The sequence below is a fragment of the Centroberyx gerrardi genome, chromosome 2, assembly GCF_048128805.1.
Source record: "Centroberyx gerrardi isolate f3 chromosome 2, fCenGer3.hap1.cur.20231027, whole genome shotgun sequence".
Taxonomy (NCBI): domain Eukaryota; kingdom Metazoa; phylum Chordata; class Actinopteri; order Beryciformes; family Berycidae; genus Centroberyx; species Centroberyx gerrardi.
This window is the reverse complement of record NC_135998.1, coordinates 19,411,043-19,438,355: the sequence shown is the minus strand read 5'-3', so window position 1 is coordinate 19,438,355 and position 27,313 is coordinate 19,411,043. Positions and strand designations below refer to the sequence as shown.

At 39.8% G+C, this 27,313-nt stretch overlaps 1 protein-coding gene across 3 annotated transcripts in view; it reads left to right on the top strand.

Moving 5' to 3' along the window:
* Positions 1 to 26,653, top strand: part of gpsm1b (G protein signaling modulator 1b) — a 40,239-nt gene extending 13,586 nt beyond the window's left edge. The window contains exons 2-14 of one of the 3 annotated variants that reach the window (XM_071900890.2): positions 5,792 to 6,013; positions 6,809 to 6,944; positions 8,401 to 8,543; positions 10,754 to 10,877; positions 11,128 to 11,243; positions 11,562 to 11,717; positions 11,854 to 11,962; positions 12,182 to 12,296; positions 15,074 to 15,144; positions 15,279 to 15,449; positions 21,582 to 21,741; positions 22,053 to 22,258; positions 24,725 to 26,653. In XM_071900890.2, the coding sequence (XP_071756991.1) occupies positions 5,792 to 6,013; positions 6,809 to 6,944; positions 8,401 to 8,543; positions 10,754 to 10,877; positions 11,128 to 11,243; positions 11,562 to 11,717; positions 11,854 to 11,962; positions 12,182 to 12,296; positions 15,074 to 15,144; positions 15,279 to 15,449; positions 21,582 to 21,741; positions 22,053 to 22,258; positions 24,725 to 24,925 (1,930 nt within the window). In that variant the 3' untranslated portion in view covers positions 24,926 to 26,653. Of the gene's footprint in view, positions 1 to 5,791; positions 6,014 to 6,808; positions 6,945 to 8,400; positions 8,544 to 10,753; positions 10,878 to 11,127; positions 11,244 to 11,561; positions 11,718 to 11,853; positions 11,963 to 12,181; positions 12,297 to 15,073; positions 15,145 to 15,278; positions 15,450 to 21,578; positions 21,742 to 22,052; positions 22,259 to 24,724 lie in introns of all 3 variants that reach the window. The other 2 variants (XM_071900891.2, XM_071900889.2) reach the window with 2 other exon arrangements.
* Positions 26,654 to 27,313: the final 660 nt, after the last annotated feature.

Genomic DNA, 27,313 nt, shown 5'->3' with positions numbered 1-27,313 from the left:
GGTCTACAGAGCTTTTTGTTAGTTTTTGGTTAGGTATTCAGGGTCCTTGGTGGGCCCCAGGGTCACCATATTGGTGCCTGACATATTTCTCAAGCTACTTCTTAGGAACCTCCAGTTTGCTGCTTTTCTTATCTTCTATCAGGTCCCAAGCCTGATCTCTGAAGAAATTAGCCCTCTATTGCTCTTTCCTTTTGTAGAAATGTTTGATGCATTACTCCCTTTATAAGATGGTGAGCCCCTACTTGATATTCATCCAGGACATTTTCAGTCCCTCAGTTTCCACATTGGAGACATTTTTTAGCTGTCACTGTTCCTGGAACATCTGCAGGATGTTCTTCTCCCTCCTGCACCAGCACTCTGCAGCAAGATGGTGCGGGGTAGTAAAGTGGCATAGTGAATAGGGGGACTATCCTCCACCTAGAAGACTCTGGTTCAAGCCCCTGTGTCAGCAAGCATCTGCCCTACTTATGTGTCCTTGAGCAATTCCCTGAACCCTTACCACCACCAGGTGTGCTGACCTCCCTGCAAACGAGGGCAAGCAAAAAGAGAATTTCCCAACAAGTATCAATAAAATATCACTTCATTATTATTTCCATGCAGCCTTCTTGGAGGAAATTTCGTCAAACCTGTACCCAAACACATCGAGCAGAGTATCTACACTCCACCTACAGTTCCAGGTCAAGGGTTCTCCATCCCTCCTTCAAATTCACCTTTTGCCACTATTTCTTCCCGTTGACATTTTCTTGTCTAGGCCTTTGTGGTTGTTTGCAAGCTTACTGGCTCATCATGCATCATGCATGCCACATGTCTGATGTCAGTCTCATTAATGACTCTTGTATTCCTCACTGTATTCCAGGATTCTATTTGGTAATATGGTCAGCCAAGTAGTGTCTATCTCCTAACTCTAACCCTAACCCATCTCAACTAATTACCTTCCCCGTGTTAATCCTGCTGGATTCCTAAACCTATTTTCCTTAATTTGAGATTAGGAACTGCCTAGGTGTTGTGGATCTATTTGACCCAAAGAGTAGAGTAGGTTTTTTCCATACAAAACCTGACCATCTGACATTATGTACAGTAGTGCTATGGCTTATGGCTCTCTGGTGGCTGCACGTTTGTCCCATGGATGGTAATCCAGGAGTTTACAAAAGCCAATTTTTTGTTTTAGTTTTCGTTTTTTTTTGTTTGGAATGGAATTCATGCACTGTGGAAAATCAGCTGAGACCAAAACAACTGCACTTTGCACTCTGCAGCTTTTTATCAAAGCATGATCTCACAACAATCTTTTTAAGTCCTCTTTTTGCAAATGGTGTGCAGACTTTTCACTATTTCACTGACAGGCAATTTTTAAGTCAGATCAAAGAGGATATGGTTCTCTCCGGCTATGATCTCAACAGTAAGACATCCAAGCCTATTGGGAATGAGAGAGAAAGAGAGTGAGAGAGAGACCTATCTGTCAACAAAGCAGTGTTCTGGTGTGCTCTGACCGTAACCGCATAACCAACACAGAGCTATGGTAAAACACAGCCAAAAAAGAGGGTTCTCCTCTTCACTGGAGAGGGACCAAAGACCCCATTTGCTCCTGGCATTTACACAGTGGTGTAATTTGATCATGCATCAAACCCAGATCAACATTTAACATTGCAAAATTGAACAACATTTTGTTTGGCATTGAATGGTTTTATCATATCTGTGTCAGCAGTACAGCTAGATTTGTTGTTTGATAATGGCACAACACCTTTGTCACTGGTTTTGTGGATGGTCTTTGTGATCAGTATGTAAGCTTGTCAGCATATATTTTTCCATTACCTTCTGCTTACCTATTTTTTGTATAATAAGTACATTTTTCTGAATGGATACTACGCTGCTTTTGGCTGTATGGAGTAAAAAGACTGAAGCAACCAGTGTGAATGGTGAGAGTCAGATTTTGCCTTAATGCAAATCATAGTAACTCAGTCCTTAGGGGGTGGGGATCCACTCAGATAATCCTTCTCAACCTTCTCAATTCAGTAACCCAATAATCCAATGAAGATTGGTTTCATTTAGATGTGAATGCAATATCTTGACCACTACATTTTAATTTTTCATAATTTGGAAGTGATAACCCTGTCTTGCGTTATACTTAAAGAATCTTCATACATCTTTCCAATGAGGATTCAGTTGACAGTGAATGGTGGACATCACTGCGTCATTATCCAGTCATTTGTTAGTTTTCAGTGATGATAATTGAAAATGTATGCATGTACACTATTGACATTTTATCTCTTCTTGCCCTGTAGGTCCCTACCTGTAATGCCCAGTCTTGTGTGTCTTTCCTGGTGACCTAATGTTTCTGCCAGGGTCAGCAGATAGATGGATTAGCCTGGGCTGCTCACTGCACTTGTGTGCTCTCCACCAAGGAGGTGCAGGTCACTGGATTAGCGATTGAGCAGATGTCTCTCTCTGTCTGTCTGTCTGTCTCTTTCTCTCTCACTCACCGGGGCAGTGGTCATGCTGAGAGGTGCTGGTGTCACTCTGTCGTCACTCACTGTCCCCCTGCTGTCACCCAGAATGTTTGCTGCAGGACACTTCCTCTTTAGCAGTTAACGCATGGCTCCTCATTGGTATGGAGAACAATGGTTCCTGCAGTCACGGCTGAGGAGAGGTTGGAGAGGATCAAGAGAGACAAGGATGCATTTCTATTGCGGGTAGTGAGGACTGACTGTCATTATCCAACTGCTGACATGTCAACTTCTTACTTGAATAGATTCAGCTGAATTACTGAAACATGACCACTGTGGACTTTTAGTGCAAATTGTTTTTTGGTAAGAACTAGAAATGTAATTGGAACTATTCTTGTGTGGGAGTTTCTACTATTCACTCTTGACTGTCCTGGCTTCTGGAGAAGTTCACCATTTGGTTTTTGGAAAGTTTTGGAGGACTTGAAGAGCAGATGTGATTCTTGGCTGGCCTGGGACTCTGCATAGAGCTTCCAGTTGGATTGTGTCCAGGTTGGCTGCAACATTGCTGACATTGTGCATTCTACTGGAGTAATTCAATGAACAACCAGGACTTGTGGATTTTTGCCTTCATATAGACATCATTTGGAAAAAGAGAAACTGGCAGCTGAGAGTTTCATTTGAAATTGTTATCTCTGTTAATCTCAGCAATGTTTAGTGTAGCATTACATGATTACATCAATGATATGTGTTGTGCTGGAATCACTGCAACCTTACATCTACAGAGCTGATCATTATTCAAGTTTGACATAGTTGATAAACTGTTCTTTGCCCCCATGGCATCAGAGTCATGCCCTCTGACTGGGGCAGAAAGGGCTATGTGTAGACTGGTCCATCGTGGGCCCCGACCCCAAGCTATGCTAAGGCCTTTACACCTGGAGCTACAGGAGTATGTGGACAAAACACGAACCAAGCAAAAATGCAGGTACTGCTGGAAGGACCATTTCTGTGCTAGTTTGTCCACCATAGTTGTTTGGCAAGCAAAGTTCTACAAATCAAATGAACTGAAGTTGCCAATAATGAGGTTAATGCTGTCTGGACGGGAATAATTTTGCAGAACATTAGTAATGTAATTTAGTACATTGGACGTCTGTGATCAAGGGGGGCGTATCATTCCTGTCAGATTTCAGAATACATGTACCATGCATACCAAGTATTTGTAATTTATGAATCACAGTATTGATGCGGAGTGGAATTTACAGAGGCTGAGGGAGTTTGCTGAAAAACCCTAAAAAGTAGGTTATTTGCTTGCTAAGTATTACTCCCGCAGGGACACATGCTCTGTAATAATCACGAATAGCGTTGACCCGCATGAGATTGAAATCACTGAATCGCTTCAGTAAAAACTACATTACCAGTCCTCCCCTAGCCATACTATTGCTGTCAGGCAGGGCCTGATACATTAGCCTATTTCAAGGATGGCTGGATAACATTTGAATGGTAGTTTGAATTGACAAAGAATCATGAGTTCAGCATCGTTGTGCTACTTGGTAATTTTACTCAGATAAAGTCGTACTCAATTACAATTACTGTCAGTTACCAGTGCCAACAAATGCCTTGGGTACTGAAAAATTATGACCATTGCAATTATCAGTCAAGTTTTTGGCAAGCACCAGGGATATATTTTACATTTGCATTTACATTTTCAGCTGACACTCTAAATCCAGAGTGGCTTATGCTGAGTGAAACAGTAAAATATGCTTAAATTCCCAACATAACAAGCAACCAATGTAAAGGTCAAAGCCACAGACAATAGTAACAAATATTCCTGTGTCCCTAGAATAATCATGCATGATGGTGAAGTGCTAGGTAGAGAATGGAGAGCCAGGGAGAACAGGTCGATTAAGGTAGGCGAGTGAAGGACATGATGCATTTCTTGAATGCACCAGGGAAACAAATAAAAAAAAAACACTTGCACTGAGCCAAACCTAAATCGAAATACATAGTACACACCCCCTTTGCTATATTTTTTATGCTGCCATTTGTAATACAGATTAGATTGTAGACTAATCTTCACTCATTTGCACACTCTAGCACTATCTGGAAATTGGAACTGGATTCAAACTGGCTGGTCTTTTGTTCACCCACGATTACCCAATGAATGTGGGGTGAATAGTTTTTTGGAAACAACTCACTAATGAGGCCCTGTTGTGATTGTGCCAGATATGTGTGAAATTCATTTTAAAAGAGCCCATGGTAGTATGGTATGACTCACATTTCTCTTGAAACCAAACAGCTTTGACCATGTTATGTTTCTCAAACCGTTGGTGAAATGACTGATGACTTGTAATGAGCCTGAAAATATGATTACTGTGAACTATTTTCTAGAAAACCCTCTCCTGATTTATTTCAAACAAACATCTCTGAAATAGTATGTCTTACCATCATTATTTGTATATATGGCATGTACACCGGATATTACAATATTTACTTGTTTTTCAAATGAAAAAAGCTCCACCATATAATTTTATAGAGTTATCTCCTTTACAATAAGGGACTTGTTGATGGACACCAGGTAAACATCCTTTCCACACACCCCAAATCAGCTTCACTGACACAGCAGTTGCCATGGTAACCAAGCCAAGTCAGACCACTCTGACTTGGCTCTTCTCTTCTTAGTTATTTCTGGCACACATGCCTTCTATTATAATTCAGCACAGCAAGGTAGGTAATCATAGAGCATGTTCACATCATCAAGTATTGCTACAATACTGACTTACAGTATTAATTTGCTTATTTTACAGCATGTAAAATACAATATTGGTTTGGTTGATGAATTACCCAAATGTGTATTGCTTGCAGCAACTGATTTTTTTTTATTGACACCTAGTCAGAATAACCTCAAATTCCAGTCAAATTTGGACAGTGTTATTTTGTGGACAGGTATGTTTGATCCTCTGAGTCCAACAACTATGTCCTCATGGGATGCAGACCTAATAGACCTCAAAATGCAAGAAGCCTTGTGAGCTCAATCAAAACATCAACTCAGACTTGTGCCTTATGGAAAAACAGTCTGTTATGCGCAAGAATGAGCTACAAGTGCAACACGTCTTTAAGGTGCTCATTTTAGAGAGATAGGGTAGGACTCTGTTGCCAAGGCAACAGTCCATTGACATGGCTACAGACCTTGTTGCCAAGGCGATACTGGCAATATTTCCCCCATTGTGATGAGAAGATCCTACGTTGCCACTGTAATAAGTGTCCGTATGACATTGTTTTCATCTCGGATACTGCACATGCTTATGCTGTTTTCTGTATCTGTGTTTGTGTATGTTTGTATATGCACCATTCAGGATGGAAGCCTCTTGCTTGGAGTTGGCCTTGGAAGGAGAGAGGCTGTGCAAGGCAGGAGACTTTAAAGGGGGAACAGCGTTCTTCGAGGCAGCCGTGCAGGTAGGCACAGAAGACCTGAAGACCCTCAGTGCCATCTACAGCCAGCTTGGCAATGCCTATTTCTACCTGAAGGAGTACGGTAAAGCCCTGGAGTACCACAAACATGACCTCACTTTGGCCAGGTGAGGACAATACCTGTAATACTTACTGTATACTCCATAATAAAAGTTGTGATTTTCTGTTCTAGACTAAATTTGATGACTTCCATTAAGTCCAAGGCAGAGGTTGCTGCCTGCTTTTAGCACGTCTTCAGCTTAGAGTTATTTAGTAAGAGATCGTCAGTGCTGTTTTTGAACTGTCCAAATGCTACCAATATCATCAAACCAATTTGATTTTAACATCCCAAAATTATGATCCTGTAGTGTGAAATGTTGTAATGATTTTTTAGCTGTGGAATGTGTAGCTGGGAAGTCCCATACTGAAGCTCATGAGTGTAAAAAGCCATTAACAATCTACACATAGATTATCCAGTGATCAAATATGAATTGTCACCCATCAGGACATGACATGAAAATACTTTTTTCTGGATCATTATGACATGGATTTAGACGAGGCCCATTCTGAGAAAAAAGTGATAGGGCTTTCATACAGTCTACAGTGACCAACCACCAGCTGGATATTTAGCTTGTATGAATAATCCGATCCCCTGCAGAGAGGAGTGCAGTTGGTGTTCCAGCAGGGAAGCGATTAAAGACCCCAGGGAGCTTTACCTTGTTACATTACAGTCTCAGCAGGACCACTGGTACCTGCTCTTAGGAAGGAGCCAATTAAAACTCTACCATACAGAATCTCATCATTAAACCATATTCCAGTACTGTCATGGCTTTATAAAAAAAATAAAAAACAATTATGGTCTTATGTCCCTCCCCTTGTTTTTGGGAGCACTTGCCAAAAAGTCTTTTTTTTTTCATTCTCAGGACAATAGGAGACAGAATTGGAGAAGGCAAAGCCAGTGGTAACCTTGGTAACACATTAAAGGTGTTGGGGCGCTTTGATGAGGCGGTTGTCTGCTGCCAGAGACACCTGGATATCTCTCAAGAACAGGGTGACAAGGTAACATGTACCCTCTTTAGGGCACCTCCCCATAAGTCCTCAAAAAGCTGCAATATGTCCATGGCTGCATTCGGTTCCACATAAAATATTTTCTTCTGGATGTTGCCTTACCTGAATCGAGGGGGGAATCCCCCAAAATGCCAGGACAAAGTGGAATTTGGTTCCAACTTCTGTTAAACAAGGGAGCATTTATTCTCCCTCGTTACCTCGTTTTTCTTCCCTTGCACAAAGGGTGGAAAATGCAAGCTTCCACCATGAAGTGTATCCCACAATCCACCGCTCTGCGTGGGTCACTGAATCCACGCTGAATGTAACAGGATGGCTGAAATTGTGCATATCCTATGAATGTAAGCTGATTTGGCAGCTTCCAGTTTTGATGTAGTTTCTGCATTTCATTTTTTCGTAATTCTGCACCATTCAAAAGTGGGCAGGTTGTCAAAAGATGCAATGTTTTAAGTATTTCAATTACCCAATATTCTCAAAAAGCCTTTACTAAATAGAGATTAAACAATTTTAGCTGCAGTTTTATTTGGTTTCAAACATGAGTAAAACTTCTCACTGGAAAGGCATTTTTTTATTTTGTTTCTGGGAGTAAATGTATAGGACTTCCTTCCTATATAAAGTTGTGAGGGCTGTTCAGTTTTGACCCCTTTGACCCCAGTGTTGATCCCTTGCCTTTCTTCCCTTAATGAGAACCAGAAGGGTTTATTTGTTGTACATCAGACATTCCGTCACTAGGGGGCTCACTGAAGGGAAGACATCAAGGGAAGACAACATGGTAATGTGGATCTGAATGCAGCCAAGATCTCTGCTGCCCATATGCTCACTTGCTACCGTTCGTGAGAGCACATCACACCTCCTCCTTCAAAACCTTCACTGGCTCCCAGTTCAAACTCCTTCTCTCCACCCATAAAGCCCTCCACAACCAGGCCCCTTCTAGCTTACTGAACTTCTCGGTCATCACACCTCCTGATCCTAAACAATTACCAAACCTGGGGTGATAGAGCTTTTTCTGTCACCACTCCCTCCCTCTGGAACTCACACACATAAGGAACTGTAATACACCCCCCTCTTCTGAAAAAGCCCTCAAAACTTACTTCTCTAACCCTAACCCTTAATTTCATCTTTTTATCTCATCTTATTTATTTATGTATTTATTTAAGTAGTCTTAATTCTTTGTGACGTTTTATTTTATGTTTTTTTTAATAAAAACCCTCTGGTTTATGTAAAGTGTTTTAGTATCATGAAAAGAGCTATATAAATAAAGTGTATTATTACTAAATGCATGCACATACAACTGCAGGCACACATGCATTTACATAGACACAGACCCCACACGCATGCAACATATGGAAAAAATATCTAAAAATGTTCATACTATACATCCACACATATCTACAGAGATATTTCTGCATCTCTAACCTCTTTCCTATGTCCCTTTAATGTCTGGCTGTAGGTGGGAGAGGCCAGAGCGTTGTACAACATTGGGAACGTGTTCCACGCTAAGGGCAAGCAGCAGCTATGGGGTTGCACCCAGGAACCTGGGGACCTGCCTCCTGATGTCAGAGACACACTGCAAAGAGCTACTGGCTTTTATGAGTATGTATTGCTAACAGTGGACTGTACAAGTACATACAGACACATGTACAGCACATACACATATGCTGTACATTGGTAGCCTAGTTAGAGAAGCAGGTTTGTGACTGTAAGGTTGTCATTTCAAAACTCTTGACTAACTAGGAAAGGTTGGGTGGGGAAAGTGAATAAGTAATGTTCTCCCCTCCTTCCACCAAGGTTCCTTTGAGTAAGGCTTTAACCCTCAACTACTCTAGTGGAGCTTCTCAGGGACCAACAATACAGTGCCTTCAAAAAGTATTCAACCCCCTTGATTTTTCTGCATTTTGTGGTGTTATAGCCTGAATTCAAAATGGATTAAATTGAGATTTGTTATCAACAATCTACACCAAAAAACCCACAAGGATGCTCACCCGCCCAAAGCTTTGTTAAGGTGCTGGAGTTAAAAAAGTGAATTTAAAAAGGAACATCTGCACACTTTTTATATTGGGTAAGCTTTCAGTGTATACGACCTTCATCAGAGCATACACATCAGACAATGAATGGGCATATATTTCCCTACAATTTCCCTCTTTGTTGTCTACACAAGACCCCATAGCAGATCCTATTTTGACATTCTTGTCAAGAAACAATTCTGGTGTCAATTTGGCTTTATGTTTAGGGCCACTGTCCTGGTGGAAAATCAATAGTTGCCACAGTCTAATGTCTTTGTCACTCTAATGCAGGGATTTGCTTGTATTTGGTTCCATTCATTGTTCCCTCTATCCATACAAATCTCCCTGTCCCTGCCGCTGAAAAGCCAAGCCCACAGCATGCTCCCACTACCATACTTCACGGTAGGGATGGTGTTAGCTGTGCCGGCTTCTGCCAAAGTATCACTTTAAATTACAGCTGAAGACTTTTTGCTTCATGCTGTCAGTGTTTCACGTGCCTTTTGCCAAATTCCTCCTGTCATGGGCATTTTCCAGGAATGCCTTCCGTCTGACCACTCTGACATACAGCCCAGATTTGTGAAGTGCTGCAATGACTGTTGTTCTTTGGGCAAGATTCCCCATCGCAGCCAAGCAACTCTGTAGTTATGTCCAAGTGGTCCTTGTGTTCTCGGTCACCTCAAGGTCCTTCTTGATCGGTTGCTCAGTTTGAACAGATGACCAGCTTTTGGGAGGTTCCGTGTTTTTTCTATTTCCTAATCATTGAGCTCACTGTGCTCTTGTGAACTCCCAACACTTGAGAAATTGATTTAAACTCTTCCCCAGATCTATGAATTCTATAGATATTTTCTTGGACATCATGGTAGGGTTTCTGCTCTCAACATGCATCTGTGGGACCTTATATAGACATATGTGTTTCTTAAATCATGTCCAATCAATTGAATTGGCCACAGGTCGACTCCAATGACGTTGTAGAGACATCTCAAGGACATTCAAATGCATTTGAATGCAACTCAATTTGGAGTGTCACTGCAAAGAAGGTGAATACTTATTGACTCCAAACATTTCAGTGTTCCTTGAAAAAAAATTCTAGTTTAATCCATTTTGAATTCAGGCTGTAACATGACAAAATGCAGAAAAAGTCAAGGGGCTTAAATACTTTCTGAAAGGATTGTAGAAGAGGTTGTTCTGGGCAATTCCCTGGTGGGAATGTCTGGAACTCAATGTGAAGCAGGGTAGTGCTGAAAAATGCTCAGTCAACTTTCCATGGATGAATAAATATTCAAAAAGCCCATAATAACAGCCCATCACACTGAGCTATTATCTAGGCCCTATTAAAGCCCATTCACTATTAACTGTGAGCGATTAAATCAAGAGGTGAAACTGCCAAAGATGATACAAAAGAGGCTTGCCTCTACATATCAGAAAGTGCAAATTGAAGTGCACTTGTTTTTACAGTAAAAGGCAATTAGAACTGCACACAATCCCCCATGGACATACAGGGGATTATTTGGTACGACAGCTGTGCGATGGAGTAATGACTCACACCAATATATTTTTTATTATATTCAGGCTACTGTCTACATGAATGTATGTGTTATTTAACTCCACATTAGAGAGAAAAACACAGACTCCATAGGACATAAGCAGACTTTGACATTGTAGTATTTGATAACTAAATTACTCTTTTAATGGACAAATAAAATCAGGTTTACATACTATGTACCACTGTGCCAACAACCCTACTATAACTTCATTTACTAGCTATGTAATCTAAATTGCTGTATCTACTCATCTCTGTAGGATGAACTTGTGTTTGGTCAAAGAACTTGGTGACCGAGCTGCCCAGGGGAGGGCCTTTGGTAACCTAGGCAACACCCACTATCTGCTGGGAAACTTTGTTGAAGCAATCAAGTTCCACCGCCAGGTGAGAAATCCATGGCTGTTTACCAGTATCATAGTAAAAAAATGCATAGTAAAAAAAATGCATCCAAGTAAAAATGCATAAATAGAGATATCAAGTGATAAGTGAGTACCGTATTTGGCCATGGGTGTAACTTGGTTGCATGAATGAAGAAGCAAAATGAAGAGACATTTTCCTTTTGTTAATAACATTTCAGAGTATTTTGCAGGTTTCTGCATGGGTTGAGCTGACATTGATGTTCTGTCATTTACAGCGACTGTCCATCGCCAAAGAATTTGGTGACAAAGCAGCAGAGCGGCGAGCCTACAGTAACCTTGGCAATGCTCTGATATTCCTAGGCCAGTTCAACACAGCCACCGAGTACTACAGGTGAGGAGAGAGGGCACTGACATCTAGTGGAGGGAAGATGAAGTGAACCCAACTGAGGCCACATATTGAATATTAGAGCCATTGGTTTAATGCATGAGATGAGAATCTATAATCCAAGCTCCAAGACTGAATTTGAGCATTGTTTAATTTTGTCATTCTTTACTTCTCTCCTCCATTTTTGTGTCTCCATCTTTATCCACCCTACCTCACTATATGAAACCTCCTTTTCTCTTTCACCTCCCTATCTCTTATTCCTCTCTCAACACCCTCTTCTCTCCTTCACTCATCTCTTGGATCCCTCTGTCTCCCTGTCTGTAGGAAAACCCTGCAGTTGTCTAGGCAGCTGAGGGACCAGGTGATGGAGGCTCAGGCCTGTTACAGCCTGGGAAACACCTACACTCTTTTGCAGCAGTATGAGAGGGCCATAGACTACCACCTCAAACACCTGTTTATAGCCCAGGAGCTTACTGATAGGTAGAATGAACAGTACATAATGCGTATGCACTTGCATACACACACAAACATGCATACATGTATTACGCACACACTTGTAGTAAATAAATTACATGTGTGTTTGTGTGTGTGTGTGTGTGTGTTCATGTGTCAATAGGGTTGGAGAGGGCCGCGCCTGCTGGAGCCTGGGAAATGCTTATGTGTCTTTAGGGAACCACAGACAAGCTCTCCACTATGCCCGAAAGCACCTGGACATCTCCAAAGAGGTGGGACATTTTTACAAACACAATAATTATTTGGTTAAAAAAAGAACACACACACCTTTGGTCAAGTTTAAGGTGCTTACATTCCATCATCTCATTATCTCTCTTTCTGTGTCTTGTTTGTCTCTCCTTCCATTGCCCTTTATATCGCTCTCTCCTATCTTTGTCTCTCTGTCCCTGTCTTTGTTTCTGTGTATGTCTCTCTTCCCCTCTTTCCATCAGATTGGGGATAGAAATGGAGAACTGACAGCCAGAATGAATGTTGAGCAACTGATGGAGGCCCTTGGGGTCAATGAGAGTGACCTTTCACCCTGCGGTTCAGAGTTTGAGATGCAAGGTGAGAACTAACTGAGTGTCCTTGACTTTGTATGGTCATCAAAGGCTGTATGTGAGGCTCACAAAGCAAGTGAGTGGTGTATGACAAAATATCTGTATATTTCCCTGATTTTTGGGCACGCTAAGCCCTCAAATTATACTTTAGTATAGCTCAATGTAAGTATATCATGGTATTTCTAGGGCAGGAAAAAAGAGGAGAGAAAAGTGTGAGACAATAAGTTGAGCCAAAATACAACCAAAAAAGTCAAAATACACTGAAATTCCAGGCAAGGTTATGGATTTGATTTCTGCTGGATGTTATACACACTGTACTTAAAATGTGTACTGGCAATGTACTGCTAGCTATATTAAATAAAAGTGACTTTAGTTATAATAATGCAGACTTGGGTAAGGTCTAACTCAGTCTACAATGACATCCTCATAGTACAATTTTACTCTAATGCCATGAACACATGGTGTACTTTAGTGGGTATTGATTGCACTATTTCTCTGTTTATGGCCCTCTTGAGATTCATGATTCATTTGCTGCTAAAAGTCCTGTAAATAAAGAAGTCCTAAATAAGTCCTGGTTCACAAGCAGTAACACTGCTGTATTGTACTCCACACCTCTCCTCACTCACGCCACTGCCTACAGTACAAATGGCCCTAAACTCTATAGCTCAAAGATACATTATAGTTGGTAGGAAATGTAACTTTGTGTGTCTGTCAATGGAATATGCTGCAATGCCTCTCTAGGGCTAGTATAGCATCTGGTAACACTTTATTTGGACAGTCCAGTGTTGATACTCAACTGTCAGGTGACAAAAAGTAAATGTTAAAGTGTCACTTGCCTATTTGCTGCATCTCCGTAGACTATGTAACCCGAACTCTGACCTTTGCCTAACCCCAACCTGACCCTATTTTAAACCTAATCCCAACACTAAACTGACCCTAATTCTAGCATTAATCCCAACTTCAAGATTAACCCTAGCCCATACATTGAATATCTACAGACTACTTTTCACACAATTATGAGTATCACTTGAATCTAAATAGACTTTCAGTAAGCAATACATTATAGTCACTTGATAGTAAGTTGAGTATCAACATTGGACTATCCAAATAAAGTGTGCCCTAACACCCTTTCCATAATGTAAATGCATATTTAAAAGGAACCTGATTGAAAAGTAAGATAAATAGGGTGCAGGTCCTTATAGAGTAATAATTGAATTAGCACATATCATTTTAAGCTGTTTAAATTTGGTGTCAAAGGTGAGATGATGGAGATGTAGGTTTGGATGGACTGCTGTAATGATATTCATGTTGGCATCTCTCCTCATGTACTATTTATCCTTCTGTTGTGTTGCGCACAATACAGAATGGATTTCACATATAGGACTAAAGGTTTTGTATTTAAAACTTCTACATGTTCACCATATAGTAGATGTGAAGTTTGAGAATGATATAGAAGTTATGGAATGGAGACTAGCCGGATTGATGGCTTTCAGTCACTTAAGGCCACTGTGTCTTCTCCATGGTGTGGGGGAAAGGGTGCGGCAAGCCCAACTGTGTGTGTGTGTGTGTGTGTGGGTGTGTGCGCGTGCACGCGCGTGAATATGTGAATGTTTATTTGAAACAGGGCTGTCTGTTTGGAGCAGACCCACACTGTGCAAACTGTGGTTAGGAGAAACTGACTTGGTGATATACTTGCACTCCCATCTCATAGAAAAAAGAACAAAAAGAATGTCTATTGAGCTAGCATGAATTTGCTTAAATTAGGAGTTTTAAATACAAACAGTTCACTGAGCTATTTAGTAAGTGGACATTTCTCTGTCACTTAAAAATACTGAAAACAGACAGTGAAATCCATGTCAAAATGACATACATTCCACTGTTTTTACTTCCATGTTTAACAAAAATAGCATGTCTGGGCTAGAGCGAGCCCACTGGTATCAGTGTACACAAGGTGGCCAAATTAAGTATGAAACTAACTAAAGGTGAGACAGACATAACATAGACGATACATTTAAAAGTAGAGGGAATTGAGGCTAAATTTGGGAGAAAGCAAGGAGTGTGTACATTTTTTGCGCAAGCTGAACCAGTCTTCTCTATGGTTGCTTTGTGCCATCAGCACATTTACTAAACAAATACTTCATAGCAGGAATGGGTGAACATTGCGTATCATTACAAAAAAAAAAGAAAAATTAACATTAATGAAATGGAGGATTGATGTGTTTAGATCTATAAGAAGAGTTGATTTTTCAGATTTGAGAAGGAATGATGAAGTTTCATGAGCTTTCATTACCTCAAACATTAGTCTGGTTGCATTTTACTGTTTTTGTTTAGAGCAAAGATATATTCTCCCCTCAAACGTCCCACCAAGTCACATGAATGCGAGCATAGCACATGAATTTAACCAAGCATGGAGAAACTGTGCAATCTTGTCTTATCCCTCACATAAGGCCGTTGTTTGATGATTGTTTCCATGAACCCACCTCCGGGCAGAAACTCACACCCATGTCCTACATTTCCCTCATGGGTGAAGAGCTGGCAAAGAGAGCCTTATTCAGATTGTTTGCCTGGTTGTCTGCCTAAACCTCATATCCCCACCAAGCATCATGGGACCAGTGCTGACATGACAGGCTGTTGCAGAAAAGAGACACACAAGGAATGCTCATGAATCGGCTCATGAGAAGATTTCAGACTAAACTGTATGAGAGAAAATTCTAGCTATTCACAAAGTTGTGAGAAATCTTGTTTTAATGTCCTGTAACGTAATGTTTAATGTTTTTTTTGTAGGAGCAAGACCCAAATTCACCAAGAGAAACAGCATGGATAGTGTAGAATTGTGGAAGTACTCTTCGGATAAGGTGATTTCTCTTTCTTAACATATTTCAGTATGTACCCCATGGGGAAAGGCGCCTGTAAATGTGATTCCCCCCATTCCTCCCCAAAAGGTAAACAGTTATAAATCCCAGTCTAACAATATATACTTTTCCTGTAGAATGGAGACAGCCAAGACTTGGAAAGTATATCCCGGAGATCCAAGAGTCAGCTGTCCCAGCCGGGTAAAAGGAAAGGCTATCCTGACAGTCAGTCATCAGATGAAAGGCAGTGGTTGGACTCTCCCATAGACACTGATGACATCACTGTGCAAGTCCCACCTCCAGTGCCAGTGAGTGACAATAGTTTTACTACCTTATTAACCCATTACTCTAATGTTTAACCATTGTGTTAATTATGGGGTATCAAGTCTGGCTTGAAACTATTTGTGTCAGCCTAAAGATTTCACAAAAAATCATCTACCTAACCACATCATTTTCTTGCAAACATGTATCTTTTTTTAATGAATTTAAATGACTGAGTTTGTTTTTATATACTCTCCTACACCACGCATTCCTGCATTCTTAACACATTAAGTGGCCAATAACCAATAACACAATTATCATAATTCAACCACTCCTCATCAGCCCACATATGAAGACTCTATTCCAAAGATTATGTTTTCATAACAGTTTCAGTTGATAAGACGCTCCAAGATAAAGACCCAAAGATAAAGATGTGAAATGTTGGTATTTTACTCTGAACTTTGCTGACAATAAATATAATGTCTGAGTGGCCTATAATTGCTTAAGCTCCAAATTAAATTCCATGCTTCTTTCAGAGTGTTAAAGCTTTCTTCCAAAACACATTACCCCGTCTCAAGCTCAAATTCCCCCTGCATTTTAGATATGTCAGCCTCTTTATTCAATCAATGAGCGCCCATCTGACACAAGATGCTAATGAGTTTAGCAAAGGTTTAGGTGGCCAGGAAACAGCTTCTCAGAGACAGCTTCAAAGCGCTCTGGAATGCTGATGATTGGATTTAGTCATCAACATTTATGAATTTGACAAGTCATGTGCTTATTCATTCCTGTCACTCCATCCCCCTTCCATCCCAAAATGTGTTCAGTGATTCTGGTTTAAATTAAATGAATATGCCATTTTACAGCTATTGTGTCCCGATATTTTTGTCAAGTGTCACCTATGGAAGTTGCCATGGCTCTGATTTGGTCCCCATGGCACCCAATCATGTGTCTTTTTTACAGTGCTAATTGTTGTAATCAGCAGGCTGCCATGCGAAATGAGAGAGGAAGTCATTGGGCTGTATGAGGGTTGATGTTAACAGCTCATCACAAGAGGCTGGAAAAAGCATTCAGGAAAGCTGGAAAGCCTGTTGACATTAAAACCTATCTTTTTCATGTCTTCTGGTCTCCTAAGTGAGGCTCACAGTGACAATGATCCCGAAAACCTGGCAATAATGAGAGCTTTTGTCTATATTTATGCCGTTTCTTTTGTCATAATATGAGAGATGAAAATGCCAGTATTTATTCTCCTGGTGCCGCTGTAAGTAGAGGTTAGAATGTGCAAATTAGAATTCTGGTTCCTATAGCAATGGTGATATAATTTATGAAGAACCTCTTTTCCCCTCCTCTTTTATTCTCATTGTTTCACACACTCACACCCTCCCTCTCTCTCTCTCTCTTGTTCACACACACATGCACAGCTTTCTCTCTCTCTCTGTCGTCATCGTACTTTCCTTTCTCACTTGTTCTGTCCATGTGGCCTACTTGAGTAATTGGACAATACACAGAGTGAAGCGAGGACATCCAGACATTGACCAAGAGGCCAAGGAGAGAGGACAGAAACTGCGATAAGTCGCAGCTGATTAGTACATAGAGAGCAAGTAAATTACAGTCACATGGACCCTTGGGTGATGCAGACTAGGACCACAAATATGCTGATTATCCTTTGGTGAAATTATTGCTGAGAAAATTGAGTTTTTTTAATATCTGTGCGTCAGTGAAGCTCTGGATAATTTATAGAGTATTTGACGTTATACAGCTTTTTCATATGGGTCTTTGAAGAGTTGAGTGTTGACATTAATTATTCCTGTCATTCGCTAGTAGCTGAGTATCTGTGCCGAGTGCCCATGATGGCATGCAACTTACTCATCACTGTACCCCTGCACCCCTCTTTCCCCTCTCTTTCTCCCTTCCTCCTCTTTGTCCCCCTAGCCTTCTCTCTGCTGACAATGTGACCTTGATCAGAGAACCGCCACTCCCCTACCCCGCCACCCCTTGCTTTCCATAATGAGTTGTTTTCCCACAGTGGGAGAACGGGCTACAGCTGGGACAAAGATGGCCTGCAGAGAGACACAGAACGAAAGAGTGACTGAGACAGCATGAGATAGAGAGAGAGAGTGGATGGTAGAGACTGAAGCAAGGCTGGGATAGAGGGACACAGGAGGAGAGGAAAGGAGAGGGAGGGGGCCGTGTAGAGCAGGGGAGTAGAGAGAGCGGTGGAAAGTGGTGGGTGAAAGTAGGGGAGAGGGGGGTGTGAGCCAGGCGTGTGGACATAGCAAGAGGGGAGAGTGCTCAGACAGAAACGAGAGATAGAGTTGGACAGAGAGAGGAAGACGAGGTGCTTATGGTAAGATGATTTGCTTATTCTTTGAATAACAATACCATATAGGAAGAATACTGGAGGTTATTATCTATTTCTTCCTTTTGATTTTTTGACCTACATGTCTGCCTCTGTTTTACTCAGTTTGTTAGGGAGTCGAGGCACATTTTGTGTCAATTAAGAGCTTTTATTACAAAGCCATAAAACTGCTGTTTTTGTTTGAAGCACAGTTTAATTTTTCCAATACAAACATTGCAAAAATGTTCCAAAAAAAAAAGTTCCCATAGAGACTGGAACGGACTGAAGTCAACTGTCTTTGCTGACCTACTTCACAATCATGCTGTAGGCAATGTTATTTTGTTCGTATCCAGTAGAGAGTGTTAAATGTGCTGTATGTTGTTGTTCTGTTTTGGTTGCACGTAGCAATAATGATCATAGTGAATAACGACTGGCGTATTATTACTGGGGTTTAAGGTAGGGGGAGGGGAATCTTTTTCAGGGGCGATAATCAAAGAGCTTTTATAATGGGGATGGCATCAGCCTCTATCGATCTGTGATGCCTCCTTTGGCTCCTTTGATTGCCCTGTCCTCCATTAACCTGCATTGGGATTTTGTTGGTGATGTGTAGGTATCACATGCAGCTTTTCCAGTATAGTGAATTCTGTTGATTTCTCCTGAGGTTGGAAATGGTGTATAGTATGTAAATTGACGACATTGGTTTTATTATGTGCTATCAACAACAATCAAAAGATTCCTAACTCATCTTATGTTGATTATGAACAGAATTTTAACTGAGTTGACTGAAATGTTTAAGAAGACATAATTTATTATAAAATAATATATCATGTTTTTAGTGTGGCCTGCCCTCTACAAACCTTGTTAATTTTGATGCAATCAAATCTGTGTATTAATTGAATTTCTATGTTTTTCCTTGAAATCATCTTTGTAGAAATACGGTCATCTAATTCTTGCATATTAAATTTTTATGTATTTCTTATGTTTATATTTTATAATATGTTTTGGTAATTGTTAAATTGATTAATTGTTATTATTGCCTCAACCATAAGGCTCCTTCTAGCAAGTTTAGCATAAAGTAGCCAGTCTTTTAACTAGAAACAAGAAAAGATAATCCCATTTTAGCTACCTTGTACTGGCTTCCAGCTGAAAATAAATTTTAAGATTTTATTCATTACATCTAAAGTTTTGGCCAGAGCTTATATTGTGGAGATTTCAATTTCCTATGTATATGGGTATTGTCACTGATGCACTCAAATCTTTTTTTGACTGTCCCAAAGTCAAAGTTTAAAAGCAAAAGGTGATTGGGCATTTGTAACTATAGGCTCTTGAAATTAGAATAACAAGCTGGAAGACAATTAGCAAAATCTGGATTTTGTTTTAAGAAACAGCTGAAAGCTATCAATTTTGTTAGTTTATCTGTTGCTGAAACTCATACATTGCAACTATATACAGTACCTTTGATGAGGTCACTTACTGTGAAAATGTCATGTTGATTGCTCAAAAAATGGCTGAATGACGGCAACTTAAGTTTGGAATTTATTGACACGTGGCACACAGATGATAAGGGTTCAGTCAGACTTTGGCTAATCACTTGTAAAATTTCCGCACATGTTTACAACACCACAATATACATGTGTACCAAGTTTCATGAGGATCCGTTGAAACACACATAAATAGTGGGCAATAAATCATCATATTCATCCCATGCTGTTGAAGTCCAGAGCCCCTAGTGGTGATAACTGCCTAATTCACATTCTTCCATAATATTCTTATAGGCATGCCCCACTTCCTAAACTCTCAAAAGCAGCTTTGCCCAACTGACTTAGTTGCAAAATGGTAATTATTTTACATTAGTTAGTTACATTTTTCTTCATTTTTGTTGCTGGTTTGAATCCAGTGGGTTTACTGGTTAGATTCTGACTGTAAAAAGGTAAATGCAAAGTTTCTGAACTGAGAGTAAACTATTTGGTGTGACTGGGCAATTGACTGGGTTGGGGGCGCATACTTGACCAGAGGGCCCCTAGTGGCATAATCCAGCCATGTTCCTACAGTCCATGACTCTTGAACCATTTCTTCTAGGGATCAAAATACTGCTATCAGCAGATTCCTTGATTTCAGCTGCATATATATTCAATTTTATCTTATTTTATTGAGTTACATTTTTTGTTTTTCCATTTACTATGTTTTTTCTACTGTTTATTAATTGTATCTACTATTTCCTTATGAATTTTGGTTATTCTGTTTTGTAAAGCGCTTTGAAAAACATGTTTTTAGAAAAGCTGCTATATAAAGATTATTATTAGTATTACTATGAGATTGGCCAATAGGGGGAGCTACAGAGGCCAAAAAATGATGTTGTGACATTTCAAAATTGAAAACGCCATATGCCATACAACCTAAATCCGATTAACAATAAGCTTGGTAAGGCTGTCACTGGCTAGCCACTGTAAACACGTCCCATCATCTGATGTGCGGCGCAGTAATTATTCTCCCCACTCCCTCAATGAAATTGAACAGAGAACAAATCAGGCCCACTCAGACTGAGCAAATAGGGTAAAATTAAATATAAAATAATAAAAAAAAAAAAATAGCCTATATTAGGAAGTGACTGTGTATACAAGCTCATAGGCTACTTTGTGAAGCTAAGACTATAAGTAAAATGCATTGGAGGTCTCAAAATGCTGTGGCACAGTTTGAAAACCTCTGGTCAATAAGAAGAAAATTCATAACTATGTTAAATGTTCACAATACTTGAACTGTTACTTACTTTTATTTTAATTAGATATAACTAGATACTACTCAATAAACCTAAGAAAACAAACAAACAAAAAAATCAATTTCCCGCAAGTCAGTTTGACTGGTAGTGCACTGGTATATGGGTTGAGTGTCTGATGACCGACTATTCAACTGACTGACCTGAACTTGTCTCCTGATACCCATGTCTTGTGCCATGGAGAAAAAAAGTTTTTTTATTAAACCTCTCACCTCAATAGTTAAACTGATAACAGAAACATAAAAAAAAAATCCAAAACTGCTAGCAAATATTAAACACCAAGCATTCTAGCGTATATTCCTGATCAACATGCATAAACTGGGTGCCTCAAAATGCAGTGCATGGCTGCTAAACAGCTATTTCTGTTGATATTTCCAGAGGTCTTTATAGGTTAGCACCATGTGGGCCATTGTACTTGAATAAAAATGGGTTGTTTATTTTTATACTATGTTATATTTGTGTGAGATTGTACCACCTTGAGTATCTAGGCCAAGGTACTCTCACCAGGAAGGCCATCCCACGTGAGTTGATCAGATTACGTTTTCTCCACCACAACTTGGCAATCTTGAAAAACCTCATTATGCCCCTCATAATGGCATTAGAAGTTTCATAATTCAGATGATTGCATTCCTTTGCAGATCATGTTTGCTGGCTCTAGGAACAGTTCAACATATTCATCTTGTCCAGTAAATCTCAATGAACCACATTCTCTTTCATGAACTTGACCCAATGCAGTCATTATACTGTATATCTTAACAATTTAAGTAATCGGTATAGAAAACTTCAGTTAAGATAAAATCTCACCAACAGCTCCTGAAAATAACTATGACAGATACAAACAACATCAGGCTCAGAGCCCAGAGAAAGCCTAAGAATGTTTGATCACCCAGTAGATGTTCTGAAGTATGTTTATCATATGATGCTATTAAGCATCTTCATTCAGCAACTAAACAAAAAGACACAAACAGGATTTCAAGCGACAAGTGGGTCAGTCTAGGCCTATTTGTGTTGGGGGTATTGGCTGAACGAGAATGAGAGTTTTGTACTGATTTACCATTTTTGTCTCAGAAGCTAGGCCGTGACCCCTCCGATGAAGACTGCTTCTTTGACCTCCTTAGCAAATTCCAGAGCAGCCGCATGGACGACCAGCGCTGCCATCTTGACGAGCCGCAGAATGGAGACAACAGAGAAGGTGCTGCTAACTCCATGCCATCCCTAAATGAGATGATAGGTTGGTTGGATGTTTAGTTTACATTAGTGCCTTAAATAGTAATAGGGAACCGTATTCACAGGCTGATTTCAGTATTCGAAGATAGTTGAAGACTATTTTAAGAACATCTGAACTCCACTCCGCAAGAGATTTCCACTTCCGTTTTTTCAGAAGAAGTTGCACAGACTGTTGATCATTGTTGACGTGTGACTTTCAACAGAATCATGTGTTTTGTATGGTATTTCTTAGGTTTATTTCTTGGAAAGCTATAGTCTCTGAGAAAACTGACTGCGTCAAATACATTTGCAAATAAATTTACTTCTCTCTCCTAGACCCTGCAATCACCACTTCTCCCCAGACAGAGGAGCTGTTTGACTTGATTGCGAGCTCTCAGAGTCGCCGTCTTGATGACCAACGGGTTAATGTTGGTAACCTTCCAGGCCTGAGGATTACACATAACAACCTGGGCCATCTGGTGGGTGAGGGAGATCACCAGGAACCCAGCGATGACTTCTTCAATATGCTCATCAAGTGCCAGGTGGGGCCACAATTTACAAACAATAGATCCTCAAAGGTTTAATCTTCTAATTAGATTCTTACAGTAAATATAGTCACAAGCAACGATTCTTAGGGGTCCAAGCACAATACGCCAATATGACTGAAGATGACATTTAGAAGAAGAAGAAGACATGAAACACTTATCTCATAGTTAACATTTATAAACTTGAATGAAGATCCTGCTGTAAACAATGAAGATCCTGCTGTAAACAATGGCTAAGTATACAGTAGATGTGGATACGGCTCATTGACATGCATGTATTTTATAACTTATAAAGTGTAAATGCTATCATTATTCAATTCATAAACTATGAGATATACATGAGCTTTCATTATGAAATAATATTCAGTTGATCAGTATGCCATGAGTATTTAGAAATTTGAATGGAGTTTCTACTGTTGTCAGTGGCTGAGTTATAAATACAATGTAAGTCTATGAGAGACTTGGTTATTATCGTTGCCATTCAGAATTATTTCACCGATTGGGATGAACCTTAGTAGGTATTAGTAGGGCAAAAAGGATTACTAAGGAGATCAGCAAGTTTCATAGCAATTGTCCAATCACAAGCCAAGTTCTAAGCTAAAATGTCATAGGCCACGCCCACCGGGTGTAATGTTGAACAAATTTTGGATTTTGATTTTTACTTGTACACTCAGCATGTGTATCAAATTTCATGAGATTTGCTACATCCAGTTGTGAGAAAGTGGTAGCTAAGTTTCTGCAACCCATAATAATCATTACACAGCCTATAGCAATCAGAATAAAGCCCATAATAACAATACCTCGCTCATAGCAATCATAGGACAGCCCATAATAATCAGTACACAGCCTATACCAATCAGAGGACAAATGTAAAGTTGTTTGTTATAGCACCACCATGCGACCAATTGATGTTGTTTTTTTTGTCTGAGCAGTGGGGGGCCTTGGGAGTCCACCTGCCAAATATGGTCGCTGCAGACACTTTTAGCGGAGGAAAAGAGAGAAGAAGAGCTTGCATTTATATGAAATCAACAACGTCCTCCTATTATTATTTGTTAGCAATGCTAGCACAAGTCAATGGGTTACGAAACCATACCTCTGAAAATCACTATGCAAGCCATTCCATATACTTCCATAGCTGTAGTAATAGTAAGAATATGTAATAGAACTGTCTCAAAGCACTTGAATGGGATTTTGAAAGCAATGGTTTCATACCATATTGACTTGCACTAGCATTGCTAACAAATGCAATGCTAGTGCCTCTAAAATCACTGAAACTTCCCTTAAGTATTAGCACCATATTCCTTAGCTTGCAATTTAGATTTAAAAGGGGTTCAGTCATTCTAAAGTCTATCCTGTTACACTTATGAAAACCTCATCTAAAGACATTTGAGAAGTTTTTTAACTAGAGCTTTTGTTTTTGTGAAAATGGCACCAGCCTCCAGCATTTGTTAGCAATGCTAATGCAAGTCAGTGGGGTATGTAACCATTTCTGTCAAAACAGCTTCCACCTATGTCATACATTTTGGTAGTTTTAGTTATACTAAATAATAGAACTACATGAGAGGATATGTATGTATTTTGAAAGTAATGGTTTGCACGTATACTTAACTGCAACTATCAAATTAACAAACTAGGTTCAACACCATGGAACAACAGTTAGGTTGCAGGAAATGAAGGTTTCTTCATCTACCATGACTGCTAAAGGGTGTGGTTTATTTTCATGCAGATTGAACATTTAGTAAGTGAGAATTTGTTGTGGATGTGTACGGTACCATTTACAGGGGAAAAGCTTAGTCATTGGCAACAACATACTAGATCATAACAACAGGCTGGACATACTAGATTACTATCATACCTTTATAAGAAATACAACTTTTATGCAGTAGAATAATACTGTAAATACAGCAACTTGTGACAGAGCAATCAAATTGTTACTAATCCGACCCCACCACCCCCCACAGACAAACACACCCTCAAATAAGCTCCCATGACCTGCGACCTACGACCAGGCGCCCCTAACCCTAAAGTCTATAGTTGGCTCAGTGGCCCCTCAACAACACTGCAACATCTCTTATTCTCTTTGGTCAGGGCTGACAGAAACAAGCACATGCATTGGTACCCAGGTATATAGATGACACAGCTGCGAATTGCCTTATTTGCAAAAGAAATAGCGTAACAACGTTGTTACATATGATTATTTTTTTTGCATGATCTTGCCTAGACCATCAAAATGCCAGGACCACCACTGCCTACAGATAAGGAGAACCATCAAGCCCACCTTCTCATTCAATCATCTGAAAGAAAAACTGATTCTAAAGCAGTACTTTCCTCTTGAATACTTAGTTAATTCAGATTGTGAATACTTATAAAGTTGCATAATGTCCAGTGCGGGCTTTCAGTGTATTTTTGCTTTGTCAAACATTTGCCTATATTTTCTCAATTTGTACGTCTTTCTGACTACAGTCCTCGAGGATAGATGATCAGCGGTGCTCCCCACCAGAAGCAGGCCCCCATGCCCCCACAGTGCCTGATGAGGATTTCTTCAGTCTAATCCAGAGGGTGCAGGCCAAGCGCATGGACGAGCAGCGCGTCCAGCTGCCCACAGATGACCAGGACAGCCCTCCGTCCCCTGATCCAGAGCCACCTAGTGGATATTCCAGCTAGGACTTGGTGAACAACGCTGCACAATATACGATAAAACCAGAAGAAATGAAAGAAGGATGAGCCAACATTGAAGGGGTGAATTAACTAGGTTTTTAATGACAAGACAAATCTCATGTGCAATAGGTGGTGCCCTGTCAAATGTCGGTCAATGTATTAATTTTTTAAATGTGTGTAAATGCAATAGCAAAACAAGCAGAATTTAAGCTAGGTCATGTGGGAAAGAAGATCTAAGGTAGGGTGTTGAAAATTTGGAATGCTAACATGATAAACACAAACAATAGATATTTACCCCATCTAATGCCTTAATCAGCATTTTTTTCAGACTCAGATTGTATTACCAATTGTAAGATGTGTTGTTCAGAAGCAGATGATGGGCATAAAACATGAAGGATTAATGTGGAGAACTGGTGTTATTTGTGTAAGCAGTATTAGGGATGGCTATCAGTAGCCTAGTTAAATGGAATCCAGTGTTAGACAAACAGCTTCAGTCAATTCTAACAATCCATTGACTGATAACCAGAGCATTGCAAATCACCATTGATAATTCATTGTTTCCTTACTTAGACAAAGGAACATCATTTGACATTGTCATTTAAATCAACAAATTCACCATATTGTTGGCAGCCCCAATTATCTTTGTGGAAAATGTATTAGTCTACTAGATTATTGAACAAAACTTTTCAAAGAGCTGTTTATTTGATAGATTCAGGATTAGAGTTTTGCAAAGAAAAACAGCTTGATAAATGAAGCTCCACGAACGTTTTGAACAACTGGTAACAGACTACTGCTTAATCCCATTATCCATTCAATTTAGAAACAGTGCAGATGGATGTCTCAAATCTTGAAGTCTGATGCCATGAACAATGTTAAACCATGCTAATTCTAGCTTTTAGATGATGATGATGTTTCACTCTGCTGATACACTGCCTCCCCGTGGTCAAAAGTTTGTACTAACACTCTGATATATAGAATGAGGTCCATTTGACATTGGGGATAAAAGGCATTCCTTATTTTTGAATATTTTGAAGGACAAGGTTGTAATAATATTATGCTCAGTAAGTATGATGATTTTGAGCACTTTCCTCTTATTTCAGTGACAAGCTTTTGCTAACTGTACCATTTACGTTGGATATTTTTGCAGATGATTTTGTAAAGGTTACAGTGTATCATCAAAAACAATTAGTGCCTAGCGTATATTTCTATTCATTTGTTGTTATCTGACTCCCCTGAAGTACAGCAAAATCCACTAAACAGAGGGACAAACTGAAGAAAGAAAATTAAAATTTGGCTTCCATCGTGTTGGAAACAGTTTGCTGTACAGAACATCTGTGCAATGGTACTAAAATGTTTGACCTCACTTTGGGGCTTACATTTCATTCAGAAGTAGTGCATACCTCTTTTTTGTACCTCAAAGGTTATGAACTCAAGAGATGTTGAGTTCTGTACCTGGATGTATCATGAACCTGACTGAATGGGTCATGAACCAAGTACATGGTGTTCATGTGTGATTCATCTCGCTTTGTCTGATAAACAACTCATAGGGACGTACAATTAATATATCATTCCATTTTTCTTCTGTTCCTCATGGATCAACATGCTTCAGAACTACTCGGTACGCTTCTATTTGTCACTGCCATGATATGTACATATATATTTTTTGTATTTATGTTCCATTTGAGGACGTGAAGATGTCCCCCATGCTTTTAATAAAATGTTTCAGATGTTTAATTTGGCTCTGCTGTCACTTTGTTTTGGCTAGGTGGTTAAATGGAAAGGCATGGTGAGATAAATTAATAGGGTTGATTTGTATGCACTGTTGTGATTACACCAATATTAGGTGCAGACAATTACTCCTCTTTTCAAGCTTAGGAAAATGACATGAGGAACACTAAGTACATGGGTATCATCACCTCCATTAGAGAAGTACAGAGAACAGCAAAATCAGTGGACTGGCCAGGTATGTTGATCTGTAATCTTTGGTGGAACAAAGCGCAAGGGACTAAGCAAACATTTGGTTTGCATAACCAAGATTGAGCAACAATGTAAAAAATGCAATGAAAGGCAATGCTATTTATTCAGCTTGTTTTTTCATTTTTTTCATACACACATGGGGCATTTTCCTTTTTGTTGCACTTATAGTCCCTTAGGTTAGGATGGTATTTTCTTTAAAAATGTAGTATACTGTATAAACCACTCCTATATCATGATAATGAGACCTACTCCCATGCAAGGACAAAATATTTCCTGTGTCCAATTTTTTGCTGGGCCAGACCATCTACAGTACATAAGTGCCTGCTACCATAATTGTGGCTGCACACTCTCTCTGTCTCCATATTAAAGGAACCAAGTATCCATCTGCTGACAGCTGATAATCTGCCCCTTTTCAAC